Here is a 26510-nt window from a genome sequence, read left to right as displayed (position 1 = left end):
TCCCGATTAGTCGTAGTGGTACGCATAAATGCGTCACAAAAAGCGTATTTTGTCTAGAGTATTTATTTTTGTCAACAATTGGAGATTACATGTCATTACATTTTTCATTCAACATGTACTTTACCCGCATAAAAATGTTGAATGGAAACCTGGTTAGTACCTTGGTTTTACTCTTGGTTTTAGTTCCCTATGGAACTGTCTTCTTAAACCGAAACTACTCGAGGTCTCTTGACGCTGGTGTGCTATCTATACATTCCGAACATGTTCATGACACGTGCCTAAAACCATTATTTTGAGTGTGAAATCCAATATGCAGGTGTGTTCCAGACCGGTTTGATATGATTCCTTGCTCTTGTACACGGCTCTAGGGCCACACATATGAGTGGCGATAGTACAGTAGGGGAGTAAACCCTTTCACATTTACACACACACACACACACACACACACACACACACACACACACACACACACACACACACACACACACACAGCGGGAGGGGAGAATTGCACATGGAGAGTGTAAAGAGGGATATGGGAGGCTGAGTACAGTATGTACATGAGTTCAATCTATAGCTTCATCAAACAAAAAAGCACTTATTTCATGTGTCACAAATTCCATCTCCCCTGTGGTTCACTGAAGTGGGTCTGGGGATGGATTTGCAATATGAAACAAAAGATGTGTGCAATTCTTTCTCCAGCTTTCATCCTACATAATATGGCCCAACATGTACTGTACCACACACATCATCAGGGACATTTTGTGTTTGTTCTATTGTTCTTACTCTCTTAATTGGCAACAGAAAAGAACATGGTCAGCTGTACTATGTTGTTTAATAACTCTCCCACACAAACACATTTCTACAAACACATTTCTATAGCAAGTACTCACACATAGCTACGCATACTGCACATAATGTAGGCTAGAGACAAGAGAGGATATGGGCTAAGACAAGCAATGCACGTGTGTGTGTACATACAGTATATATACACACAAAGACACGCATGCACTGCACACACACATGCACACACACACCTACAGCATTACACATTCAGTGAGTTGTGCTGGCTGGTGTTGGGCAGTCTGTACACATCTCTGTGTGGATGCTGCTCTGAAATGCAATGCCGCCCTCCCTTCTACAACACACTCTATCTAATTAAATATGAAGCAGCAAGTGCAGCAGCAGAGGAGAGAGAGGGGGGAGGGGGGGGATGCTTTCATCCCTTATCTCTCTGGCTCTCCACTCCTTCCTATAAACATTCTAAAGGGCTGCGTATAAAGGTAATGGGGAGGACCACACACATCCAAGACGACCACTTCCAGAGGACAAACTAGCTACTGTCATGGAGCCAATTGTGGAACTACTATGTGTAACAGTGTTCCTTCCATCCCTATCCTCACCCCAACCTGGGCTTGAACAAGGGGCCCTGTCACGTTCTGACCTTAGTTCCTTTGTGATGTCTTTGTTTTAGTATGGTCATGGCGTGAGTTGGGTGGGCAGTCTATGTTATTTTTTCTATGATTTGGTATTTCTGTGTTTGGCCTGGTATGGTTCTCAATCAGAGGCAGCTGTCAATCGTTGTACCTGATTGAGAACCATACTTAGGCAGCCTGTTTTCACCCTTGAGTTGTGGGTGATTATATTTTCTGTTTAGTGTGGTTTGCACCTGACGGAGCTGTCTCGGTTGTGTTTTTGTTTAATAGTGTTCAGTTTAAATAAATAACATGAACAAGTACCACGCTGCGCTGCCACCGACGACCGTTACAGGCCCTCTCAACACATCGACAACAGTCACCCTTTGAAGCATCATTACCTATCGCTCCACAAAAGCCGCAGCCCTTGCAGAGCAACGGAAATAACTACTTCAAGTAAGTGTCAGCGATTGAAACGCTACTACCGCACACCGCTATCTAACTAGCCATTTCACACCGGTTACATATGGTCCAATACAACAACTGACATTTCACTGATAGTAGTCCAGCCTGATTGCTCAACTCACATCTGTGGCTTCCTTCCTTGTGCTCCATAAATGTTAATGTCTCTGCTTCTCAAGGACAGTCCACAGAGAACCAGAGACAGTATGTGGATTGAAGCGTAAGCCAATTACACAGCCACCATATTAATGAATCACTTTTTTCCCCAGCACTTTGAACATCGATTAACAACCATAAAAAAAGAACTCAGTGGGGAAGTATTAAGACATTCATTAGAGAGAAGAGTGGCATAGTTAGATAGGAGAGGAGTGTACCACCCCCATGTATCTCTGTCTCCATCCCAAATGGCACCCTAGTCCCCTTACAGTGACTTGGTCAAAAGAAGTGCACTATATATCGAACAGGTTGTCATTTGGGACGTATCGTCTGTGTGCCTTGCCTTCCTCTGCCCTCACGTTGTCTGCTCTACTGTCTGGCAGATTGTATTGTGCTTTTATGAGCAGAATCCTGAATCCTTGCATGTTTTCAGCCATGTGACGAGGGGAGAGAAGGGAGGGGGAGACGAGTGGGCTGGGGAAACAGGAAGACTGTGACAGGGGGGAGATGTGTTTAAACAGCATAAATAGAAAGCAGGAATGATAAGGATGAGAGGTTTATGAAAGAGAAAGTGGAGAAAAGAATTGAAGAAAGGAGATGTACTGTACTGTGTAAACCCTAACTGCATGTTCTGTAAAAGCAGGGCAAATACAGTGCCTTGCAAAAGTATTCATCCCCCTTGGCGTTTTTCCTATTTTGTTGCATTAAACTGTCATTTAAATGGATTTTTATTTGCATTTTATGTAATGGACATACATAAAATGTTCCAAATTGGTGAAGTGAAATTTAAAAAACAACTTATTTTTAAAAATTATATTTTTTTTACGGAAAGGGGCGTGAATATGTATTCACCCCCTTTGCTATGAAGCCCCTAAATAAGATCTGGTGCAACCAATTACCTTCAGAAGTCACATAATTAGTTAGATTGAACACAGGTGGACTTTATTTAAGTGTCACATAATCTCAGTATATATACACCTGTTCCGAAAGGCCCCAGATTCTGCAACATCACTAAGAAAGGGGCACCACCAAGCAAGCAGCGCCATGAAGACCAAGGAGCTCTCCAAACAGGTCAGGGACAAAGTTGTGGAAAAGTACATATCAGGGTCGGGTTATAAAAAAATATCCGAAACTTTGAACATCCCAAGGAGCACCATTAAATCAATTATTAAAAAATGGAAAGAATATGGCACCACAACAAACCTGCCAGGACAGGGCCGCCCACCAAAACTCATGGACCAGGCAAGGAGGGCATTAATCAGAGGCAACAAAGAGACCAAATATAACCCTGAAATGGCTGCAAAGCTCCACAGCGGAGATGGGAGTGTCTGTCCATTGGACCACTTTAAGCCCCCAGCTGTGCCCTGGACACCATATGTGAATTGATCTTCAGAGTTCGTACTGTTAGGTGATCTAAACTGGGATATGCTTATCACCCCGGCCGTGCTGCAATCTAAGCTAGATGCCCTCAATCTCACGCAAATTATCAAGGAACCTATCAGGTACAACCCTAAATCCGTAAACACAGGCACCCTCAGATATCATCCTGACCAACCTGCCCTCTAAATACACCTCTGCTGTCTTCAACCAGGATCTCAGCAATCACTGCCTCATTGCCTGCGTCCGTAATGGGCCCGCGGTCAAACGATCACCCTTCATCACTGTCAAATGCTCCCGAAAACACTTCAGCAAGTGGGCCTTTCTAATCGACCTGGCCCGGGTATCCTGGGAGGATATGGACCTCATCCCGTCAGTAGAGGATTCCTGGTTTCCTCACCATCTTAAATAGGCATGCCCCATTCAAAAAATGTAGAACTAAGAACAGATATAGCCCTTGGTTCACTCCAGACTTGACTGCCCTTGACCAGCACAAAAACATCCTGTGGTGTACTGCATTAGCATCAAATAGCCCACGCGATATGCAACTTTTCAGGGAACCAATATACAGTCAGTTAGGAAAGCAAAGGCTAGTTTTTTTTCAAACAGAAATTTGCATCCTATAGCACAAACTCTCCAACTTCTACCTTCTCCGATATGCAAACTGGTTTCCGGGCTGGTCAGCAGGTGCACCTCAGCCACGCTCAAGGTCCTAAATGATATCATAACCTCCATTGATAAGACAGTACTGTGCAGCCGTCTTCATCGACCTGGCCAAGGTTTTCGACTCTGTCAATCACCGCATTCTTATCGGCAGACTCAACAGCCTTGGTTTCTCAAATGACTGTCTCGCCAAGTTCACCAACTACTTCTCAGAGTTCAGTGTGTCAAATCGGAGGGCCGGTTGTCCGGACCTCTGACAGTCTCTATGGGGGTGCCCCAGGCTTCAATTCTCAGGCCGACTCTTTTCTCTGTATAGATCAATGATGTCGCTCTTGCTGCTGGTGAGTCTCTGATCCACCTCTACGCAGACGACACCATTCTGTATACCTCTGGCCCTTCTTTGGTCACTGTTAACAAACCTCCAGATGAGCTTCGATGCCATACAACTCTCCTTCCATGGCCTCCAACTGCTCTTATATGCAAGTAAAACTAAACGCATGCTCTTCAACCGATCACTGCCTGCACCTGCCCGCCCGACTAGCATAACTATTCTGGACGGTTCTGACTTAGAATATGTGGACAACTACAAATACCTAGGTGTCTGTTAAGACTGAACTCTCATTCCAGCCTCATATTAAGCATCTCCAATCCAAAATTAAATCTAGAATCGGCTTCCTATTTTGCAACAAAGCATCCTTCACTTATGCTGCTAAACATACCCTCGTAAAACTGACTACCCTACCGTTCCTCGACTTTGGCGATGTAATTTAGAAAATAGCCTCCAACACTCTACTCAGAAAATTGGATGTAGTCTATCACCGTGCCATACGTTTTGTCACCAAAGCCCCATATTCTACCCACCACCTCGACCTGTATGACCTCGTTGGCTGGCCCTCGCTTCAAATTTGTCGCCAAACCCACTGGCTCCAGGTCATCTACAAGTCTTTGCTAGGTAAAGCCCCGCCTTATCTCAGCTCACTGGTCACCATAGCAACATAGCACACGCTCCAGCAGGTATATTTCACTGGTCATCGCCAAAGCCAACACCTCGTTTGGCCGCCTTTCCTTCCTGTTCTCTGCTGCCAATGGCTGGAATGAATTGCAAAAATCACTAAAGCTGGAGACTTATCTCCCTCACCAACTCTAAGCATCAGCTGTCAGAGCAGCTTACAGATCATTGCACCTGTACAAAGCCCATCTGTAAATAGGCCACCCAACTAAAATTGAAATTCTTGTAGGGAATCCTGTTTCAGTCTTGCAGAGATTTTAGACTGGGACGGAGGTTCACCTTCCAGCAGGACAATGACCCTAAGCATACTGCTAAAGCAACACTCAAGTGGTTTAAGGGGAAACATTTAAATGTCTTGGAATGGTCTAGTCCAAGCCCAGACCTCAATCCAATTGAGAATTGTGGTATGACTTAAAGATTGCTGTACACCAGCAGAACCCATCCAACTCTGAAGGAGCTAGAGCAGTTTTGCCTTGAAGAATGGGCAAAAATCCTAGTGGCTAGATGTGCCAAGCTTATAGAGACATAACCCAAGAGACTTGCAGCTGTAATTAATGCAAAAGGTGGCTCTACAAAGTATTGACTTTGGTGGGTGAATAGTTATGCACGCTCAAGTTCTGTTTTCTTGTTTGTTTCACAAGATAGAAAATGTGCATCTTCAAAGTGGTAGACATGTTGTGTAAATCAAATTATACAAACCCCCCAAGAAATCAATTTTAATTCCAATTTGTAAGGCAACAAAACAGGAAAAATTACAGGGGGGGGGGGGGGGGGGGGGGCGGTGAATGCTTTTGCAAGCCAAACGCAACCTTGGCTTTTCTTTTTGGCTCTGTAGGGTATAAGGGAATAAACATATGTGTAAATAGTGGCCTGGTCAGACATGAATACTGTAGCCAACAGTGGAGGCTGCTGAGGGGAGGACGGCTCATAATGTCTGGAACAGAACAAATAAAATGGCATCAAACACATAAAAAACTTTGTTTGATACCATTCCGCTGTGGTAGCCAAGCCTATACATCAAGCCAATGTGCCTGGGGATATATACACTACATACAGTGGGGTGCAATGTAAAGGCATTACTGATGTGTGCAGAGGGCTAGGACGACAAATACATGAGGGGCCCTAATCGAGAACATGAGTATGGTTACCTGACCTGGAAAAATTCCAGGCCCTAGTTAAAAGCAATAGGGTATATAGGCTAGAACTAGGGCCCAGAGTTGTTCCTCATCAGGTTGTCAAGAAGGAATACTGGCCCTATAAATGATATTAAAATAATCTTTGAAAGACAGAAACTCGTAGAGTTCAGCTCCATGAGATGCCTGGATGTGTCTGTCTGAAGCCTCTCTCCTATCTGTGTCAAGGAGCAAGCCTTCTGTGTTCTGGCCCTGGGTGTCTCAGTGAAAAACAAGTGTCTCAGGGACACCAAATGAGGCTCTTAGAGTAATTTGGAAAAAGAGGGGCAGTGTATTCCTCCTCACCCACTGAATCCCACCACTCAGATCATCTCTCTGAGAAGATGACCTTTTTCTGAGACACCCCAAATATCTCCCGTATCCATCTCCCTCACTGTCTCTTTCTGAGACAGCCCATCTTCCTCATTCCCGCTCTTACCTTCCTCTTTCCATCTTCCTCAGTCCCTCTCTCTCGTCTTCTCCTCTGAACTGTTCTCTCTCCAATACAAGTACACAAAATTGAGTGAAATGAAGTTGAAACAACAAACAAACAAAGTTTCTTGTTCTCGCTTGTTCACTGTCTCGGAAATCTCCGATTTGGCAGGCCTCCCAAGTCCCTGCTGGCTGTTTTCTCAGTCTCGCTCTCTACACTGTGGTTGTTAGGTGATTAAATGAATGTTTGTCAGAGTCCGTAAGAAATATTGCTTTGTAATTGGATTAAACCATAGACCCCAGATGTAGAAAATCACTGGGTAGTTAAAGCCTAGTAGAGTTCATGTGTATTTTGACCATGTGCAGATAGTCTCAGTCTGCATCCCAGATGGCTCCGACTCCCTACATACTGTACTACTTTTGATCGAGGCCTGTATAGGGAAAAGGGTGCCATTGGGACGCAGGCTCAGCCCGGCTAAGCATAACATGAGAATGTCTGGGCAGCTACGGCGCTCAATGAGTATTTGGTGTTAGTTCCTGACCCGCTGTATCCTGCGTTCCATCCAGCTTTTCCGCCTGCCGTCGGAGCAACGGTGACATGGGTGTAATTACTCAGATCAATGAGGTCAGGCAGCCTCCCTTGTATCACTGCATCCCTGTATTATTACAGTCCAGGCTGTAATCAGAGTAATTACAGCAGCCAGAACGCAGATACCTCTCCTCTACACTGTAATCCCTGCCATACAGAGAGAGAGAGGTTTGGATGAAAAGGCTGGTGGCTTAATTAAGAAACATTAGTACTGAGATGGCCTGAGATTCAGACAATAAACACTAGGTGTCAGACAGACAATTACCCCTCTGTCAGACGTGGCTGTAGGTTCAGCCCTAGGGCACTGTGACTGAGTAATACTAATGTGGCGGGCCAAATGGCACCCTATTCCACTATATAGGGAATAGGGTGCAAGTTCGGACGCACCCATCCGAAGACCAATGTACTGTATCCTATGGGAATACAACTATAGGGTGTTGAACCAGTTATTCCTCATATTTATACCATGGCAGCAGAAGCATGTCAGGCTTGCAATGTGGATGTAGAATCCTAGAAGTGCAGTAACAACCAAACTGGGCTAATGGTGACTGTGATGGCGTGAACTCCACTGTGCTGTTCCTGCTGTGGATAGTACTGCACACTGCCTGGTATGATGGGTGAAGCCATGGAATGACATTGTACCACAGATTCAACAGTTACGTCAACACTTCAGGAATTCTATTGAGTGCTATACCCAACTGTTAAAGACATAGGATTCCAAAAGTAGAAGGCTGCTGAGAACATTAAAGTGAATGTCAGATAGTGTCAACACGTATTTGTATCATAGTTTCCTTCCAAATCAAATCGCTAAACATTTGTCATGACAATTCATGTTTAATATGGGATGTAAACTTGAATGCTTAATAAGTATGTGCACAAATCAAAACACTGATTTTTAAAGAAACGATGCTGCTGATGTCAACTTGATGAAGAGGCAGCAGAGCAGTGGTCCCATCAGGGAGTGATTTAGGCGGGCATTTAGAAAAATGAATCTCTACCCTATGTACCCTAAACTCACACTGCACTGGGAGATATTAAACAAACAAATTGGGTCTTATGAGAAACAAGCCGGGAGGGTTCAGAATACACAGCAGGTTAAATACATTTTGGAAGAAAAGATAAATCAATTCACCTTTTGCAATAATATTCCTCCGAATTCTACTAAAAGACCTAGTGTAGTCAAGTGTACACGTATTCCAATGTTACATCAATATTTTGTTGCACAGATCAGTCCATTACCTTGGGTGTATGGATGGGCCTCTGGGCTGAAACCACCCTGTGTCTGCTCTGCGCTGCAACATTCCTGTCGAACCCATTCTACTGATGAATCCTGCCTTAGTCTAGCCAAGGAAGATTAACAATAGAAAATAACAGAATAGAGGAGACTGTGTCCTCAATGTTTTACCGTCATTCTAGCAGTACATACAGTGGGGTGAACAAGTATTTGAAACACTACCGATTTTGCAGGTTTTCCTACGTACAAAGCATGTAGAGGTCTGTCATTTTTATCACAGGTACACTTCAACTGTGAGAGACTGAATCTAAAACAAAAATCCAGAAAATCACATTTGTATGATTTTTAAGTAATTCATTTGCATTTTATTGCATGACATAAGTATTTGATACATCAGAAAAGCAGAAACTAATATTTGGTACAGAAACCTTTGTTTGCAATTACAGAGCTCATGCGTTTCCTGTAGTTCTTGACCAGGTTTGCACACACTGCAGCAGGGATTTTGGCCCACTCCTCCATACAGACCTTCTCTAGATCCTTCAGTTTTTAGGGCCGTCGCTGGGCAATACGGACTTTCAGCTCCCTCCAAAGATTTTCTATTGGGTTCAGGTCTGGAGACTGGCTAGCCACTCCTTAGTTGCCCTGGCTGTGTGTTTTGGGTCTTACTGAGGGAAGGAAGTTGTTGGCCAAGATCTCGCGATACATGGATCTCCCCATCCATCCTCCCCTCAATACGGTGCAGTCGTCCTGTCCCCTTTGCAGAAAAGCATCCCCAAAGAATGATGTTTCCACCTCCATGCGTCACGGTTGGGATGGTGTTCTTGGTTGTACTCATCCTTCTTCCTCCAAACACGGCGAGTGGAGTTTAGACCAAAAAGCTCTATTTTTGTCTCATCAGACCACATGACCTTCTCCCATTACTCCTCTGGATCATCCAGATGGTCATTGGCAAACTTCAGACTGGCCTGGACATGCGCTGGCTTGAGCAGGGGGACCTTGCGTGCGCTACAGGATTTTAATCCATGACGGAGTAATGTGTTTCTAATGGTTTTCTTTGAGACTGTGGTCCCAGCTCTCTTCAGGTCATTGACCAGGTTATTATTATTATTATTATTATTTTTTTCACCTTTATTTAACCAGGTAGGCTAGTTGAGAACAAGTTCTCATTTGCAACTGCGACCTGCCCAAGATAAAGCTTAGCAGTGTGAGCAGACAACAAAGAGTTACACATGGAGTAAACAATTAACAAGTCAATAACACAGTAGAAACCAAAGGGGGAGTCTATATACAATGTGTGCAAAAGGCATGAGGAGGTAGGCAAATAATTACAATTTTGCAGATTAACACTGGAGTGATGAATGATCAGATGGTCATGTACAGGTAGAGATATTGGTGTGCAAAAGAGCAGAAAAGTAAATAAATAAAAACAGTATGGGGATGAGGTAGGTGAAAAGGGTGGGCTATTTACCAATAGACTATGTACAGCTGCAGCGATCGGTTAGCTGCTCAGATAGCTGATGTTTGAAGTTGGTGAGGGAGATAAAAGTCTCCAACTTCAGCGATTTTTGCAATTCGTTCCAGTCACAGGCAGCAGAGTACTGGAACGAAAGGCGGCCAAATGAGGTGTTGGCTTTAGGGATAATCAGTGAGATACACCTGCTGGAGCGCGTGCTACGGATGGGTGTTGCCATCGTGACCAGTGAGCTGAGATAAGGCGGAGCTTTACCTAGCATGGACTTGTAGATGACCTGGAGCCAGTGGGTCTGGCGACGAATATGTAGCGAGGGCCAGCCGACTAGAGCATACAAGTCGCAGTGGTGGGTGGTATAAGGTGCTTTAGTGACAAAACGGATGGCACTGTGATAGACTGCATCCAGAATTGCTGAGTAGAGTGTTGGAAGCCATTTTGTAGATGACATCGCCGAAGTCGAGGATCGGTAGGATAGTCAGTTTTACTAGGGTAAGCTTGGCGGCGTGAGTGAAGGAGAGTGAGTGAGTGAAGGTGAGTGAAGGAGGCTTTGTTAAATAGAATAGAAAGCCGACTCTTGATTTGATTTTAGATTGGAGATGTTTGATATGAGTCTGGAAGGAGAGTTTGCAGTCTAGCCAGACACCTAGGTACTTATAGACGTCCACATATTCTAGGTCGGAACCATCCAGGGTGGTGATGCTAGTCGGGCATGCGGGTGCAGGCAGCGACCGGTTGAAAAGCATGCATTTGGTTTTACTAGCGTTTAAGAGCAGTTGGAGGCCACGGAAGGAGTGTTGTATGGCATTGAAGCTTGTTTGGAGGTTAGATAGCACAGTGTCCAAAGACGGGCCGAAAGTATATAGAATGGTGTCGTCTGCGTAGAGGTGGATCAGGGAATCGCCCGCAGCAAGAGCAACATCATTGATATACACAGAGAAAAGAGTCGGCCCGAGAATTGAACCCTGTGGCACCCCCATAGAGACTGCCAGAGGACCAAACCGCATGCCCTCCGATTTGACGCACTGAACTCTGTCTGCAAAGTAATTGGTGAACCAGGCAAGGCAGTCATCCGAAAAACCGAGGCTCCTGAGTCTGCCGATAAGAATATGGTGATTGACAGAGTCGAAAGCCTTGGCAAGGTCGATGAAGACTGCTGCACAGTACTGTCTTTTATCGATGGCGGTTATGATATCGTTGAGTACCTTGAGTGTGGCTGAGGTGCACCCATGACCGGCTCGGAAACCAGATTGCACAGCGGAGAAGGTGCGGTGGGATTCGAGATGGACAGTGACCTGTTTGTTGACTTGGCTTTCGAAGACCTTAGATAGGCAGGGCAGGATGGATATAGGTCTGTAACAGTTTGGGTCCAGGGTGTCTCCCCCTTTGAAGAGGGGGATGACTGCGGCAGCTTTCCAATCCTTGGGGATCTCAGACGATATGAAAGAGAGGTTGAACAGGCTGGTAATAGGTGTTGCGACAATGGTGGCAGATAGTTTCAGAAATAGAGGGTCCAGATTGTCAAGCCTAGCTGATTTGTACGGGTCCAGGTTTTGCAGCTCTTTCAGAACATCTGCTATCTGGATTTGGTTAAAGGAGAACCTGAAGAGGCTTGGGCGAGGAGCTGCGGGGGGGGCGGAGCTGTTGGCCGAGGTTGAAGTAGCCAGGCGGAAGGCATGGCCAGCCGTTGAGAAATGCTTATTGAAGTTTTCGATAATCATGGATTTATCAGTGGTGACCGTGTTACCTAGCCTCAGTGCAGTGGGCAGCTGGGAGGAGGTGCTCTTGTTCTCCATGGACTTCACGGTGTCCCAGAACTTTTTGGAGTTGGAGCTACAGGATGCAAACTTCTGCCTGAAGAAGCTGGCCTTAGCTTTCCTGACTGACTGCGTGTATTGGTTCCGGACTTCCCTGAACAGTTGCATATCACGGGGACTATTCGATGCTATTGCAGTCCGCCACAGGATGTTTTTGTGCTGGTCGAGGGCAGTCAGGTCTGGGGTGAACCAAGGGCTATATCTGTTCTTAGTTCTGCATTTTTTTGAACGGAGCATGCTTATCTAAAATGGTGAGGAAGTTACTTTTAAAGAATGACCAGGCATCCTCAACTGACGGGATGAGGTCAATGTCCTTCCAGGATAAAGCAGTGAGTAAAACAAACTTAGGGAGGAGGCTTCTGATGTTGACATGCATGAAACCAAGGCTTTTTCGATCACAGAAGTCAACAAATGAGGGTGCCTGGGGACATGCAGGGCCTGGGTTTACCTCCACATCACCCGCGGAACAGAGAAGGAGTAGTATGAGGGTGCGGCTAAAGGCTATCAAAACTGGTCGCCTAGAGCGTTGGGGACAGAGAATAAGAGGAGCAGGTTTCTGGGCATGGTAGAATATATTCAGGGCATAATGCGCAGACAGGGGTATGGTGGGGTGGGGTGCGGGTATAGCGGAGGTAAGCCCAGGCACTGGGTGATGATGAGAGAGGTTGTATCTCTGGACATGCTGGTAGTAATGGGTGAGGTCACCGCATGTGTGGGAGGTGGGACAAAGGAGTTATCAGGGGCATGAAGAGTGGAACTAGGGGCTCCATTGTGAACTAAAACAATGATAACTAACCTGAACAACAGTATACAAGGCATATTGACATTTGAGAGAGACATACAGCGAGGCATACAGTAATCACAGGTGTTGAATTGGGAAAGCTAGCTAAAACAGTAGGTGAGACAACAGCTAATCAGCTAGCACAACAACAGCAGGTAAAATGGCGTAGACTAGGCAACGGGGCCAACAGATAAAACAAACAAGCAGAATGGAGTACCGTGATTAATGGACAGTCCAGCGTGCATCAGCTATGTAGCCAAGAGATCAGTGTCCAGGGGGCAGCGGTGGATGGGGCAGGGAAGCTGGACTGGCGAGTGTTATCCAGGTTTTAAAAAACTAACAATGACTAAATAGATTGTAGCTAGTTAGCTGGTTAGCTTCTGGAGGTTCTTGAGTGTGTTCTAAAAATAAAAAAATAATAGCGATTCCGTATCACATTGGGTGAGGCAGGTTTCCGGAAGGTATAAACAAATTAAAAGTCAAAAGAGATAGAAAGTAAATATGGGTCCGGTGAGCGTTTGGGACGCGGCGATTCGGGCGGTTAGCAGGCCTGTGCTAACAAGCTAACAGTTTGTAGGCCCGGGCTAGACAAGGTAGCAGTTAGCGGACCGGAGCTGGACAAGCTAGCAGTTAGCAGGCCGAATTAGCAAGCAGGGAGATAGCGAGGGCTAGAGAGTTAGCCTTTGGGGGACGTCGCGATGGGGTGAGTCTGTTTATTCCTCTTCCTGCGATGACATCGGTAGACCGGTCATGGGCCTGGGTATTGTAGCTCAGGAGTATGCTACGGTGGTAGCACAGGTGCTACGGCCGGGCTAGCTTCAAGCTAAGTGGGTGGAAACGCTAGCCAGGAGTAATCCGGGGTTGCGGTTTAGCTAGATAGCTAGTTGCTGAAAAATCCAGCTGAAAGATGTTCCGTTTGCGGTGGGAATCCGGGGATGAATCCGGGGATGAAAAATAAATAGGTCCGTTATGCTCTGGTTAAAGTCGCGTTGTACGAACAGGCGAGAGCTTTCCGAACTACAGGTTAGCTGATGACCGGTTAGCTGAAGACCGCTAGCATACCCGCTGGTTAGCTGGCTAGCTTCAGTTGAGGGGTCCCGAAGTAAATATAAATACTTTAGGAAAAATAGCTACATTGGGTGAGTCGGGTTGCAGGAGAGTATTTGGAAGCTTAGGGTTTAGCAAAATGTTTTCAAAGAGATATGTGGAGAAAATATGTAAAAAACGAAAAAGAACCGATATATACAGGGACACGACAGGACAGGACGACCTACTGCTACGCCATCTTGGGCTGACAGGTACTGCCATGTAGTTCTGGGATGATCTCTCACCTTCCTCATGATCATTGATGCCCCACGAGGTGAGATCTTGCATGGAGCCCCAGATTGAGGGTGATTGACCGTCATCTTGAAATTCTTCCATTTTCTAATAATTGCGCCAACAGTTGTTGCCTTCTCACCAAGCTGCTTGCCTATTGTCCTGTAGCCCATCCCAGCCTTGCGCAGGTCTACAATTTTATCCCTGATGTCCTTACACAGCTCTCTGGCCTTGGCCATTGTGGAGAGGTTGGAGTCTGAGTGTGTGGACAGGTGACTTTTATACAGGTAACAAGTTCAAACAGGTGCAGTTAATACAGATAATGAGTGGAGAACAGGAGGGCTTCTTAAAGAAAAAGTAAAAGGTCTGTGAGAGACGGAATTCTTACTGGTTGGTAGGTGATCAAATACTTATGTCATGCAATAAAATGCAAATTAATTACTTAAAAATCGTACAATGTTATTTTCTGGATTTTTGTTTTAGATTCCGTCTCTCACAGTTGAAGTGTACCTATGATAAAAATTACAGACCTCTACATGCTTTGTAAGTAGGAAACACTGCCGATTTAGCAGGTTATCAAATACTTGTTCTCCCCACTGTACATAATATGTGTGGTAAGATATGTCCTGAGTAACATGGGTTAGTTGTCAGAACTACTTCTCTGTATACATCAATGATGTCGCTCTTGCTATTGGTGAGTCTCTGATCCACCTCTATTCAGACAACACCATTCTGTATACCCCTGGGCCTTCTTTGGACACTGTAATAACTAACCTCCAGATGAGCTTCGATGCCATACAACTCTCCTTCCGTGGCCTCCAACCGCTCATATATGCAAGTAAAACTAAATGCATGCTCTTCAACCGATCACTACCCGCACCTGCCCGCTCGTCCAGCATCACTACTCTGGACGGTTCTGTGGACAACTACACATACCTAGGTGTCTGGTTACTGTGAACTCTCCTTCCAGACTCTCATTAAGCATCTCCAATCCAAAATTAAATCTAGAATTGGCTTCCAATTTAACAAAGCATCCTTCACTCATGCTGCCAAACACACTCAACTGACCATCCTACCGATCCTCGACTTTGGCGATGTATTTACAAATTAGCCTCCAACACTCTACTCAACCAATTGGACGCAGTCTATCACAGTGCCATCCGTTACCCACCACTGCGACCTGTACACTCTCGTTGGCTGGCCCTCGCTTCATACTCGTCACCAAACCCACTGGCTCCAGGTCATTTACAAGTCTCTGCTAGGTAAAGCCTCGGCTTATCTCAGCTTACTGGTCACCATAGCAGCACCCACCTGTAGCACGCGCTCCAGCAGTTATATCTCACTGGTCACCCCCAAAACCAATTCTTCCTTTGGGCCCATTTCCTTCCAGTTCTCTGCTGCCAATGACTGGAATGAACTTTAAAAATCACTGAAGCTGGAGACTCATATTTCCCTCACTATCTTTAAGCACCTTTGTCAAAGCAGCTCCCAGATCACTGCATCTGTAAATAGCCCATCCAACTACTGTCACGTTCTGACCTTAGTTCCTTTATTATGTCTTTGCTTTAGTTTGGTCAGGGTGTGAGTTGGGGTGGGTAGTCTGTTGTTTTGTGTTTGGCCTGGTATGGTTCTCAATCAGAGGCAGGTGTCGTTCGTTGTCTCTGATTGAGAATCCTACTTAGGTAGCCTTTTCCCACCTGGGTTTTGTGGGTGACTATTTCCTGTTTTAGTGTTTTTTCATTCACCATATGGGACTGTTCGTTTGTTTATTGTGTTCAGTTATTTTATAAAAAATCGGAACATTTACCACGCTGCACTTTGGTCCTCACCTTCCACCATAGATGATCGTTACTCCTACCTCATCCCCATACTGTATTTATTTATCTTTCTCCTTTTGCATCCCAGTATCTTTACTTGCACATTCATCTTCTGCACATCTACCATTCCAGTGTTTAATTGCTATATTGTAAATACTTTGCCACCATGGCCTATTTATTGCCTTACCTCCCTTATCCTACCTCATTTGCACATGCTGTATATAGTCAATAATACAGTAGAAAAAGTATATGTTTTTTTTTCTGTGTAACTCTGTTGTTTTGTGTCGAACTGCTTTGCTTTATCTTGGCCAGGTCGCAGTTGCAAATGAGAACTTGTTCTCAACTAGCCTTCCTGATTAAATAAAGGTGAAATAAAAAATACAAAATCAAAATGTTACAGGGAAACGGTGACCTTCAGCATTCAGTCTCTGCAGATCATCAGAGCTGCAATAGGGTCCCTGGCATTTCTCTCCATAGGTGGCTAAAGTACATATAATACTTGGCTAAATTAGAACAGCATTACCAGTCATTTACTTTTGCTTGGTCAGCTTTGTGACTTATGTAGATGTTCCAAATGTCTAATCCCTGTCCAGAAGCACATACAGTAGGCTAGTCAGGTCAATTAGGAAAGACTTACCAGGGTCAATTTACGGTAGTCAAATCCAGTCAAAGTTTATTGGTCGCTACACACATTTGCAGATGTTATCGCAGATGCAGCGAGAAGCTTGTGTTTCTAGCTCCAACAGTGCAGTGATAATACTTAGTAATACAAAACAATACACACAATCTCAAAAGTAAAAAGAAAGAAATTAAGATATCAGTTTAATAAAGTTTGGGCAGCTTTAAGGGAATCCATTCTTCTAAGCAGATGTGACTTGTCCATTCATTAGCTAGATTCAGTTGTCAAAAGTAGGACTCAACAGTTATGCCAGCCATTCAGACTCTGAGACAAATACACAACACAGAAGAGATTGGGGCTGTTTGTCAGTCAGAGGGATGAAATGGTTTTACACTCAAGGTCCAAACTCATCTGACAACCAATCAGTCAGTGATTGTGATTCTGAGGCAAAAGTGATGTGATGCCACACCACCATTCCATCAGTGGGTTGTCTAGGCTATCTACGGGTAAAACGGTACACTAAAGCTCTGGGGGATTGCTTCCTGAAGAGCCATTAACATGTCTCGACATCTGTCATAGAATAGAAAACATGGCTCTTGGGCCTCAGTCCAATAATATGTATTTGACACTGATCAGTTTGATTTATGCTGTGTGTTTTAAAAAGACCATATGACTGAAAAGGGAAAGAGTGGGGAGAGGAGAGAGTGAGAACAAAAATAAATCTAGTCTGTCTGAGGTTGAGGTGTAAGAGAGCGCTCAATGCCTGCACAGTGAGATCAGTCTGTGGGTGACATGACATGGTGTGCTGCAAAGTTCTTCTGAAAAGCTCAATCTTGCAATGTTACATATTACAATATTCAGCACACAGGATTAAGTGACAGCGCTCTGACACATCTGGCACTGTGTGAAAGGTGTGAGGGCATGACTCATGGTTCTTCAAGGAATATAATCACCAAACCTGATGTGTTAGAGATGAGTCATAAACATTGTGTCATCCCTAATTATAGATCTTACAACAACAAAAAAATTGACCTAATGCAGGCATGCTTCATGCTGTTTTGGTGTTTATTGGTCACATACACATATTTAGCAGATGTTATTGTGGGTGTAGCAAAATGCTTGTGTTCCTAGCTCCATGGTGTGTCATGCCCAATTATAGGTATTTGAAAACTACAATTTGACCAAACTCAGGCACGTTTCTTGCCTTTTTGGTGTTTAAATAATAGTGTAAAATACATTTTCTGGCACACTGTAGATCCCAGAGCCTGTTCGTTGGAAAGCTTAACAGTTGAAACATTTAAAAAAATGTGTTGTTGCCAACCATGCTACATGCCATTTACAATCAAGGGTTTAGGATTCAATGCTGTGTGCAGTTGATTGGTGGCATTTCATATGCCTTTTCATGTCAGATCAAACACTCCTAAGTAACTTATCTAAAAAGTAAAAAATACTAATAACCCCCTTTAGGCTACTGGGCTTCAAGAAGCTTGGTAGTAGGAAGTGTAAGCTCGAAGAAAAATACAGTAGTCTACAGTACATAAGGAGTGTACAATTAAACCGCTTATTTTACTAACTCTTACTGCTCAAACCATGATGCCAAAAAATCCATAACAGCATGTTCTGTTGCCAAAAAAAGCTGTTACAAATTCCCAATGCTGTCCAAGGACTTGGAAAGATGCATTATCATTGTTGCCTAATACAAATAAAATACAGTAGAGGAATATAAGTTACAGGAAGGTAGCTATGACAGCAGATTTAGCCTATCAATGAAATTAAAGAAATAATTGCAATGTAAATACTTTTGTAAAGCAGATATTTGATCACAAAGCCACAGCAGTAAACTGGGAAACAAATATATTATAGGCTAGCATTTGTTCATAATTATAACTTCAGTTTCAGCTAGTTTGAGATTACTGCTCGAACAATTCAGCGGAGTCGCTACTTCGCCCGGTAAACGCGTTTACATCAGCACCGTGACATGCACCATGCATCCCTCCAGTTATTATACCAGAGAGCTACCGAGGAGCTCCGGCCCCCGGGCACTCACCTAACTTTTGCGGCCACAGAAGATATTGCATCGGTCCTTAAAGTCTTCCTTTTGGACCCGGCAGTTCCCATGGTGAAGTGGAAACGACACAAGATAAAAGCCAGATCATTCCACTGATGGGCGATCAGATATGAAGGAAGAAACGTCCGTAGAAAAAACGGAGGAAAAGCGGAACAATCACACCTGGAGGAAAAACACCCCTTTCCCCTGAGTATTTTAACCAGTTTTGTTATTTCATACTCATTAAATTTCAATCTATAAAGCTCACGTTAAAGATGGAAAGCCTGTAGTGTGTGACTGCGAGCGTATCAACAGCAGATGCACTGGTGGCTCGTTGCGCGCGGTTGACTGCCTGCCTCTGTTGCGCTCAATTCCTCATTGATTCAACTGAAGCGGAGAGGAATGGGCGGACAGGAAGGAAACGACAGCCATAAAAGGACTACACCCCCCCCCCCATGCCCCCAGAATGATATGACTGTAGCAGGTGAGGGCTGGGTCATTCAGAGCCGTCTATGGAACATACATAAGTGTGCTGTTTGAATAGAACAGCCCTAAATATTGTCAGACCCCAGCCACCCCAGTCATAGACTGTTCTCTCTACTACCGCATGGCAAGCGGTACCGGGCTATCTGCGTTGTGTCCCACCCACCACCCGCAAACCCCTCTTTTACGCTACTGCTACTCCATGTTCATCATATATACATAGTCACTTTAACCATGTCTACATGTGCATACTAACTCAATCAGCCTGACTAACCGGTGTCTGTATGTGGCCTCGCTACTGTATATAGCCTCGCTACTTTTATAGCCTCGCTACTTTTAATAGCCTGTTTTTGTACTGTTTTTCTTTACTGACCTATTGTTCACCTAATCTTTTTTTGCACTATTGGTTAGAGCCTGTAAGTAAGCATTTCACTGTAAGGTTGTATTCGTTGCAGGTGACAATTAACTTTGATTTGATTTTATATGATTTGGAATAGTGCCATTTTGGTTAGCTAACAGATTGCCATGAACTGTTCATTTATTATGAAACCAGTTGCAAGGACAGTGAGAATAAAGACTGACTGGAAGAAAACATTATCACATTATATACTCTAGATTGAGTAGCCTACTTTCATTTCCACTTTTGCTAAGAGGTACTCAATAGGCATGACTCATATCCCATTGAATTGTGCATCCTATGGCACAATTATTATTTATGAAGCGGAAGTAAGTCAGCCCTTGCCTCAAAGCAAAGCCTGAATCATCATATATCTTGGTGACCTTGTCACTGACATCAACACATTATATACAGAGATGACATCATCGACCAACCATACCATACCAACAGCTCTTTCAGCACCATGGACAGTATCTATGATGGAAAGGCAGCATGTGACAGCAATGTAAAACAAAACAAAAAAGGTGTGCATCCCAAATGGCATCCTATTCCCAATATAGTGTACTACTTTTGACCAGAGCCCATCAAAAGTAATGCACTATATAGGGGGATGTGTCATGTGTCTTTGGATCCACAGAACTGACGGGTTGCTACTGAGGACAGCAGAGACATCCAGACAGAGACCAAGGGATGGGTAGAGAAGTGGAGAAAGTATGGTTCAGTTACACACACTTGACACTGAGACACCAGTGTGAATTTTTCTCATGCCTGCTGAAAACCAAGAAGGAAATTAATTTAGTGAAAATGAGAAATTAATTTCTGTTTTGTCTATTTTTGTGTGCGAACCACCCTTCAGTTTTTGAAATATTGTAGAGGAAGAAAGTAGCGTGAATGTTTTTCTCATATTTGTAGAAGAGATGACAGCCTGATAGATTAGAAACAGTTCCATGTGGACATCATAGAGAACACTAATGCTAGAGCACATTTGGACATCTGACCATGCAGATGTACTTACTAGCGAGTCCTCTTCAGATTTGCAGGCAAAAGAGGAAGAGTTAAGACCGTTTCCTGGGGGTGTGTTTATTAGTACAATGGGCAGATAGTGGGAGAGAAATTCAGACCACAACATTAGCAAGGGATGGGGTTGGCTTTAGGAGAGAAGTTACTTTCTTTCTTTTTTTGAGCTTTTGGGCCATGTTAAATAATCAAAATGATTGCGAGACAGTCAGAAGAGTACCTGCCTATTTCTCTACTTAAAGGTGCCTTCTGGCAAGCATGGTGGGTACTTGTCTGCCTGGCCAGACCTATGGTTGGCCCTGCCCAGTCTTAGAGGTAGATGGAATATAGGATTTAACTAGGACAAACGCAAATGAATAGGCATGAGGTGCAGGCAGCATACACACAGACGAGCAGTAGTAATGGGCACCCAACCTCCAAATAACATTCTAGTCTGATTTTAAAAGGCTTGGCTTTGAGTGTCTGGATACAAACAAAGCCTGTCTCATAATTATACTATACTAACAATTATATTTACAGGCAATTTAAATGTACTTTTTGTGCAAATAGGTTTTCCTGTTGGGTCTCCAGGGTTTTTGTTTACATGAGCGTCAGCCAGTATTGAGTATCTAAAAATGTCTGTCACATGGTCACTAAGATGACCGCCAACATGGGTGTGTCTTCCCTCCCAGAGAATCCAGTTCAACAGCACCTCACGTACACTCCCCTGTGTACAGGGAAGCTTGACGTTCTCTCTCTCTCTCGCAGTGAGATGCTGGGAGTTTTTTTTTGGAGTTTGAGTGTTTGGTGTGGAGGGCTCTGTCCTCACTTTTGATTCTGTCCTTGGTCTTTTTTTCAATTTTTGTTTTAGCGGTATCCAGTTTTTTTTCAAAGTTATGGTGGAAGAGGACAGAGTTTTAGTTTCCTGGGGTTTGGAAGGTGTGGCTTCTCAGCCTAGCGTGGAGGAGACGCCGTCGTTACGGCATGGATTCAGTTGTGTCCCTGAGAATGGAGTTAAGGTTGAATTTTAAACATTCCGCTTCCAGAATGAGCAAAGCGATGGCTGTGTTCATCAAAAAAGAGCTAATTTGGTGGGTAGGCTCATTGCTAATGGAATATTTATAAGGGGTGTGTTGGTGCCAATTTCACCTCTTTCTACCCGTTTGACCAGGGTGGTATTCGCAAATTTGCCTCTGTTTAATACGGATGATAAATCAGGAAAGAACGGAGTTGTTTTGGTAAGTTTGCTAGCGGTTTTCGTGTACTGTCAGCAGGCTTTCAGGCAGATGCTGTTTCGTTGCGATGGCAAGTGTTCATGTTTCTGAATAACAATGAGCAACAGCTAAATGTGCATTTTAAAGTGAGGCATGGGGAGGGGCTCTACACAGGGTTTGCCAGCACAGATAGTCTACAGTTTGCGTGTGGGGATTTGGGGCATAAGAGCTTTGCGTGCCCACAGGTCGTAGACAAGATGAGGGTACAAGAGCCAGTGGGGGAAATCGAGGTCAACGTGCAGGGGGCAATGAGATGCAGGCAGCAGAGGCTGGGCCTAGTCATACCAGTGGTGCAGATGAGGCTGAGCCTAGTCAGGCTAGAGATGGTGGGGCAGCTGAGGCTGGGTCTAGTCAAGCTACAGATTGTGGTGTAGATGAGGCTGGGTCTAGTCAGGTTATGCTAGTGGATGAGGAGAGTACAGTGGGGAATTGTAAGAGACTTGGGGGGGGGGGGGGTCAAGGAAAAAGGGGGGAGAAGAAAGGAGGTTAGAAGGGAGAGGCTGGGGTGGTCAAAGGCACCAAGGAACCATTTCCTGGTGCTGGGGGGAGGCCCCAACTAGAGAAAGGGCAGGTGGTCAGGATGGGAGATAGAGATGAGGAGGTGGAAAGTGAGTCTGAGGATGATGAGGGGGGGATTTTTTTCCAGACTCAATGGGTCCAGAGCTGACAGCCAGTCAAGCAGAGGGGTCAAAGTACACGGTGAGGGAACTGACAAGGTTCCTGAAAAGTAGATAAAAGTGTTTTTTTCTTGTCAGAGAAAGTTTGTAAGATCAGCACAACATCCTATGAAAAATGAGGGGCATGGTGTCCTCTCACCCAGGAAATGGTTGAGGTTGAGGAAGTGGGTAACAATATTGTGTAAAGTTCTACCTTCAGACGCTGTTCAGATGAATAGTTTATTTCTGGCACTGGGGCTTTTTGAGCGTTGCTATTGGTCTCTTTCTATTATGGAGACTCTTTAGGTAAGCTCGCTTAATATAAATGGTGCCAGAGATCCGGGAAAGAGGAGTGTGTAAAACAAAAAAAAGTACAGGTGTTATTTCTGCAGGAGACGCATAGTGATGTGGTGAATGAAGTCTGTTGGGCTCTGGTGGAAGGGGGCAAGTGTGTTGTGCCAAATTTTAGTGCAGGGGTGGCAGTCCTTTTTGTATGGGATCTATCTGTAAAGATGCACTCCTAAAAGGAGGTGTGTAGGGTTAGGCTGCTTGTTGTAAAAGCAGAAATTAACAACATGGGGTTTTGTCACAGGGAGAGAGGGGGGGGGGGGGGGGTTCCTTCTGGGTGTCTTAGACAGGAACTCTAACAGGAGGCGCCTGGGGAGACGCTGGTGGTCGGTGGGGACTGGAACTGCACAATGGATTTCATGAAAGACAGAAATGGGGAAGAGCCTCATTCAGGGTCAGTGGGAGTGTTATGGGACATGATTAAACAGTTCGACCTAGTGGATGTTTGAAGAACTAAACATCCTGACACAAGACAGTATACATGGGTGAAGGTTTTTGGGGCTAGGGTGAGTGCAGTCCGACTTGATCATTTTTACATGTCCAGGAATCAGAGCAATAGGCTGTTTGGTTCTACCATTCTCCCTGTGGGTTTTTCGGATCACCACAACCGTGGCTCGGCTGTCTATTTCACCAGGGCCTCGGCATGCATCCAATTGGAGGTTTAATGTAAAGCTCTTACAGTATGCTACTTTTTGCTCAGATTTCTAGATTTTTTGGGGGAAAGGTGAGTGCAGCAAAGAGGAGTATGAGTCAATGGTGGGATGTGGGGAAAGTCAAAATTCGTCTTTTCAGTCAACAGTATACAGCTCTCTCATCCTCAGAGGCTAGGAGAATATTGGAGGTACTCAAGCGTAGTATTAGTGAGATGGAGGAATTTAGCATTTTTTTTTTCTAGGTTAAAGCAAAGGGAGCACTTGTAAGAGCTAGGTTCTCCATGCTCAAGGAGATGGATGCTCCCAGCTCCTTCTTCTTTGGTTTGGAAAGACAGAGCAGTGAAGCCAAGGGTATGCATTGTCTACGGCTGTCTGATGGGTGGGTGACCTCTGTGGTAGGGGAGATGCGGACTGTTGAATATTATACTGAGTTGTATAGGGCAGAACAGTGTGATCCTATGTGTGCTCAGGTCTTGTTTGCAGAACTCCCTAAGCTCTCTCTGGCACAGAGGGATGAAATGGACATTCATCCGTTGTCCCATGAACTGGCAGTGGCTGTAACCCAGATGTGCCATGGCCGTGCACCGGGGGTCGGACTCCCAGTGGAGTTGTATAAAAAAAATTGGGGGAATAATTGGACTGGACTTTTTTTGCATGTTGTGTGAATGCATCGGGGTAGGTGAGTTGCCGATGAGCTGCCGTCGGACGGCTCTGACTCTCCTGCCCAAAAAAGGAGACTTGTGTGAACTTAAGAACTGGATGCCTGTGGAATTGCTCTGTGCAGACCACAATATATTTGCCACGGTCCTCTCTAACAGACTGAAGTCCCATCTGGACTCTATAATACACAATGACCAAACCTATTGTGTACCGGGATGCTCAATCACGGACAACATGTTCTTAATCAGGGACATTTTGGACTTGTCGAGAGGTTCTAGTGTGAACTTTGGACTGGTCCCTTCAGATCAAGAGAAGGCTTTTGATAGAGTGGACTATGAGTATATATTTTTTTAATGTGATGTCTGTTTGGGGAAAGGTTTTTGACCTGTGTGAAGCTGTTGTATGCTGGGGCGTCATGTACGCTCAAGGTGGGAGGGGGGCTCAGTAGGCCAGTCTGGGTGAGACGGGGCATTAGACAAGGATGCCTTCTATCGGGGCAGTTATATATATATATATATATATATATATATATATATATATATATATATATTATTAGCCATGGAGACTTTTGGGGGCCTGCTATGCAGGAGTGTGCTGGACAGGCATGGGGTGTGTTGGCAGGCATAGCAGTGTCAGCGTATGCAGATTACATTTCTGTGATGGTTAGGGATGGTCAGGATATGCAGGCACTAGAGACTAGTCTGAAGGCGTTTGGGGGAGCTTCGTCAGCTAAGGTAAACTGGGGCAAGAGCAAAGCTCTGTTATGGGGGGATAGGGCCCCTCTGCTTCCAGGGGGTTTGCAGTGGGGTTGTGAATGGCTTAAAATGTTGGGTGTATGCCTGGGCTCAGAGGTGGGTCGGGAGGGGCTGTCACAGGCAGTGATGTGAAGACTGGCCAGGTGGAGGTGGCTCCTGTGCCAAGTGTCATGTAGGGTGCTGATAATCAACCACCTGGTGGCATCTTCCCTGTGGCATACACTGGCTGTCCTCAACACCCCCCTGCCCGCAGACCTGCAACACAAGCTGGTGGATTTGTTTTTATTTTCTTGTCGGGCCATCACTGGCTGAGGGCGGCAGTGTTGTACATGACCGTCCATGAAGGAGGACAGGGCCTGGTGGAACTGGAGAGCAGGGTGGTGCAGGGCTGCTGTATCATACTGATGTTGGCTGGAGGGAACCAGCATGTGTGCTGCTGAGGAGAGCTGGCGGATTAGGGTTGGACCGGTAGCTGTTCCTCATGAAGCTGGAGGGAACCAGCATGCACACTGCTGAGGATAGCTGGCGGATTATGGTTGGACCGGCAGCTGTTCCTCATGAAGCTGGAGAAGCTGAGTACAGCAAGTTTCTGATTTCCTGGCAGCTGCTAAGGCCCACACGAGAAGGGGGTGTGGAGCCTGGGCTGTGGGTGTGGGAGGAGCCTGTCTTCCACAATCCAGCCATCCCTTTGAGATCGGATCAGTCGGCCACACTGCAGAGGCAACTGATGGCAGGGGGGTTACAAAGGCTGGGTGACCTGCGACTGCTGGGAGAGGAGGAGTGGAAAACCCCGGAAGTCCTGGCACAACAAACAGGAATAACGTCTCTTAGGCTGCTGGAGAGATTCGTGAAGGAGGGTCCAGGAGGCACTGTGAGTCGGTAAGGGGGATGTTTGAGCGGCTAAAGGGGGAGGGTCCACCAACGTTTCCGCCACTGCAGGTGACTGCAGAGACTGGGGACTGGCAAGGGGGTCTGGAGGACATGTTAGATTTTAACACTGAGCCTGGGGGAGTTTGAGGGGGTGGGATGTAAAGCCCTCTACAACCTCTGCAGTAAGTTAAGGAACATTAGGAGCCTAACAGGAGTGAAGGCACATCATTAATGATTAATTAAATAAGTGTTTCATTAAAGGAAGACAAAAAGTCAGTGTCTCTCTCTCTCTCTCTCTCTCTCTCTCTCTCTCAAGCAGCACTAGCTCCAACACACATAGCTGACAAATGGACTCCCATGAATATTTAAGAAGCCATCTGTGTTCCCCTCCTGCTGTGGTCTAACTCTGCTCGCTGCCCAAGTGACAGTAGGTTTAACACTACACACTCACACACACAACCCTAACACTGCTCCAGCAGAAAATCCAGGTTGGAATATTCCTGGAATCAGGTGGCAATAAGCAGGAAATCCAGAATCTTTCAACCATAATATGGTAATTTTGAGAGTTACTGGAATGTTGTAACCCTACACAGAGAGGAAGGCTGAGAGGAGAAGTGGAGACAGAGCGATGTATAAGAAAGGACGGAGCAGCTCTCAAAGTGTGAATCAATACAGCCCTACAGAAATCATACACACTGTGAATAAATACAGCCCTACAGAAATCATACACACTGTGAATAAATACAGCCCTACAGAAATCATACACACTGTGAATCAATACAGCCCTACTGAAATCATACACACTGTGAATAAATACAGCCCTACTGAAATCATACACACTGTGAATCAATACAGCCCTACAGAAATCATACACACTGTGAATAAATACAGCCCTACAGAAATCATACACACTGTGAATCAATACAGCCCTACTGAAATCATACACACTGTGAATAAATACAGCCCTACAGAAATCATACACACGGTGAATAAATACAGCCCTACAGAAATCATACACACTGTGAATAAATACAGCCCTACTGAAA

General features: G+C 45.0%; 1 protein-coding gene across 1 annotated transcript in view; it reads right to left on the bottom strand.

The window, feature by feature from the left end:
• The window catches only part of LOC109895147 (NMDA receptor synaptonuclear signaling and neuronal migration factor-like), a 55595-nt gene extending 36862 nt beyond the window's left edge, over window positions 1-18733 (bottom strand). Inside the window, exon 1 of the mRNA XM_031829502.1 lies at window positions 18373-18733. Coding sequence (XP_031685362.1) covers window positions 18373-18443 — 71 coding nt within the window. The 5' untranslated portion in view covers window positions 18444-18733. The remainder of the gene's footprint in view (window positions 1-18372) is intronic.
• Between the last annotated feature and the right edge of the window lie 7777 nt (window positions 18734-26510).

The sequence above is a fragment of the Oncorhynchus kisutch genome, linkage group LG8, assembly GCF_002021735.2.
Source record: "Oncorhynchus kisutch isolate 150728-3 linkage group LG8, Okis_V2, whole genome shotgun sequence".
NCBI classification, from domain to species: Eukaryota; Metazoa; Chordata; class Actinopteri; order Salmoniformes; family Salmonidae; genus Oncorhynchus; species Oncorhynchus kisutch.
This window is presented reverse-complemented; position numbering and strand designations above follow the sequence as displayed.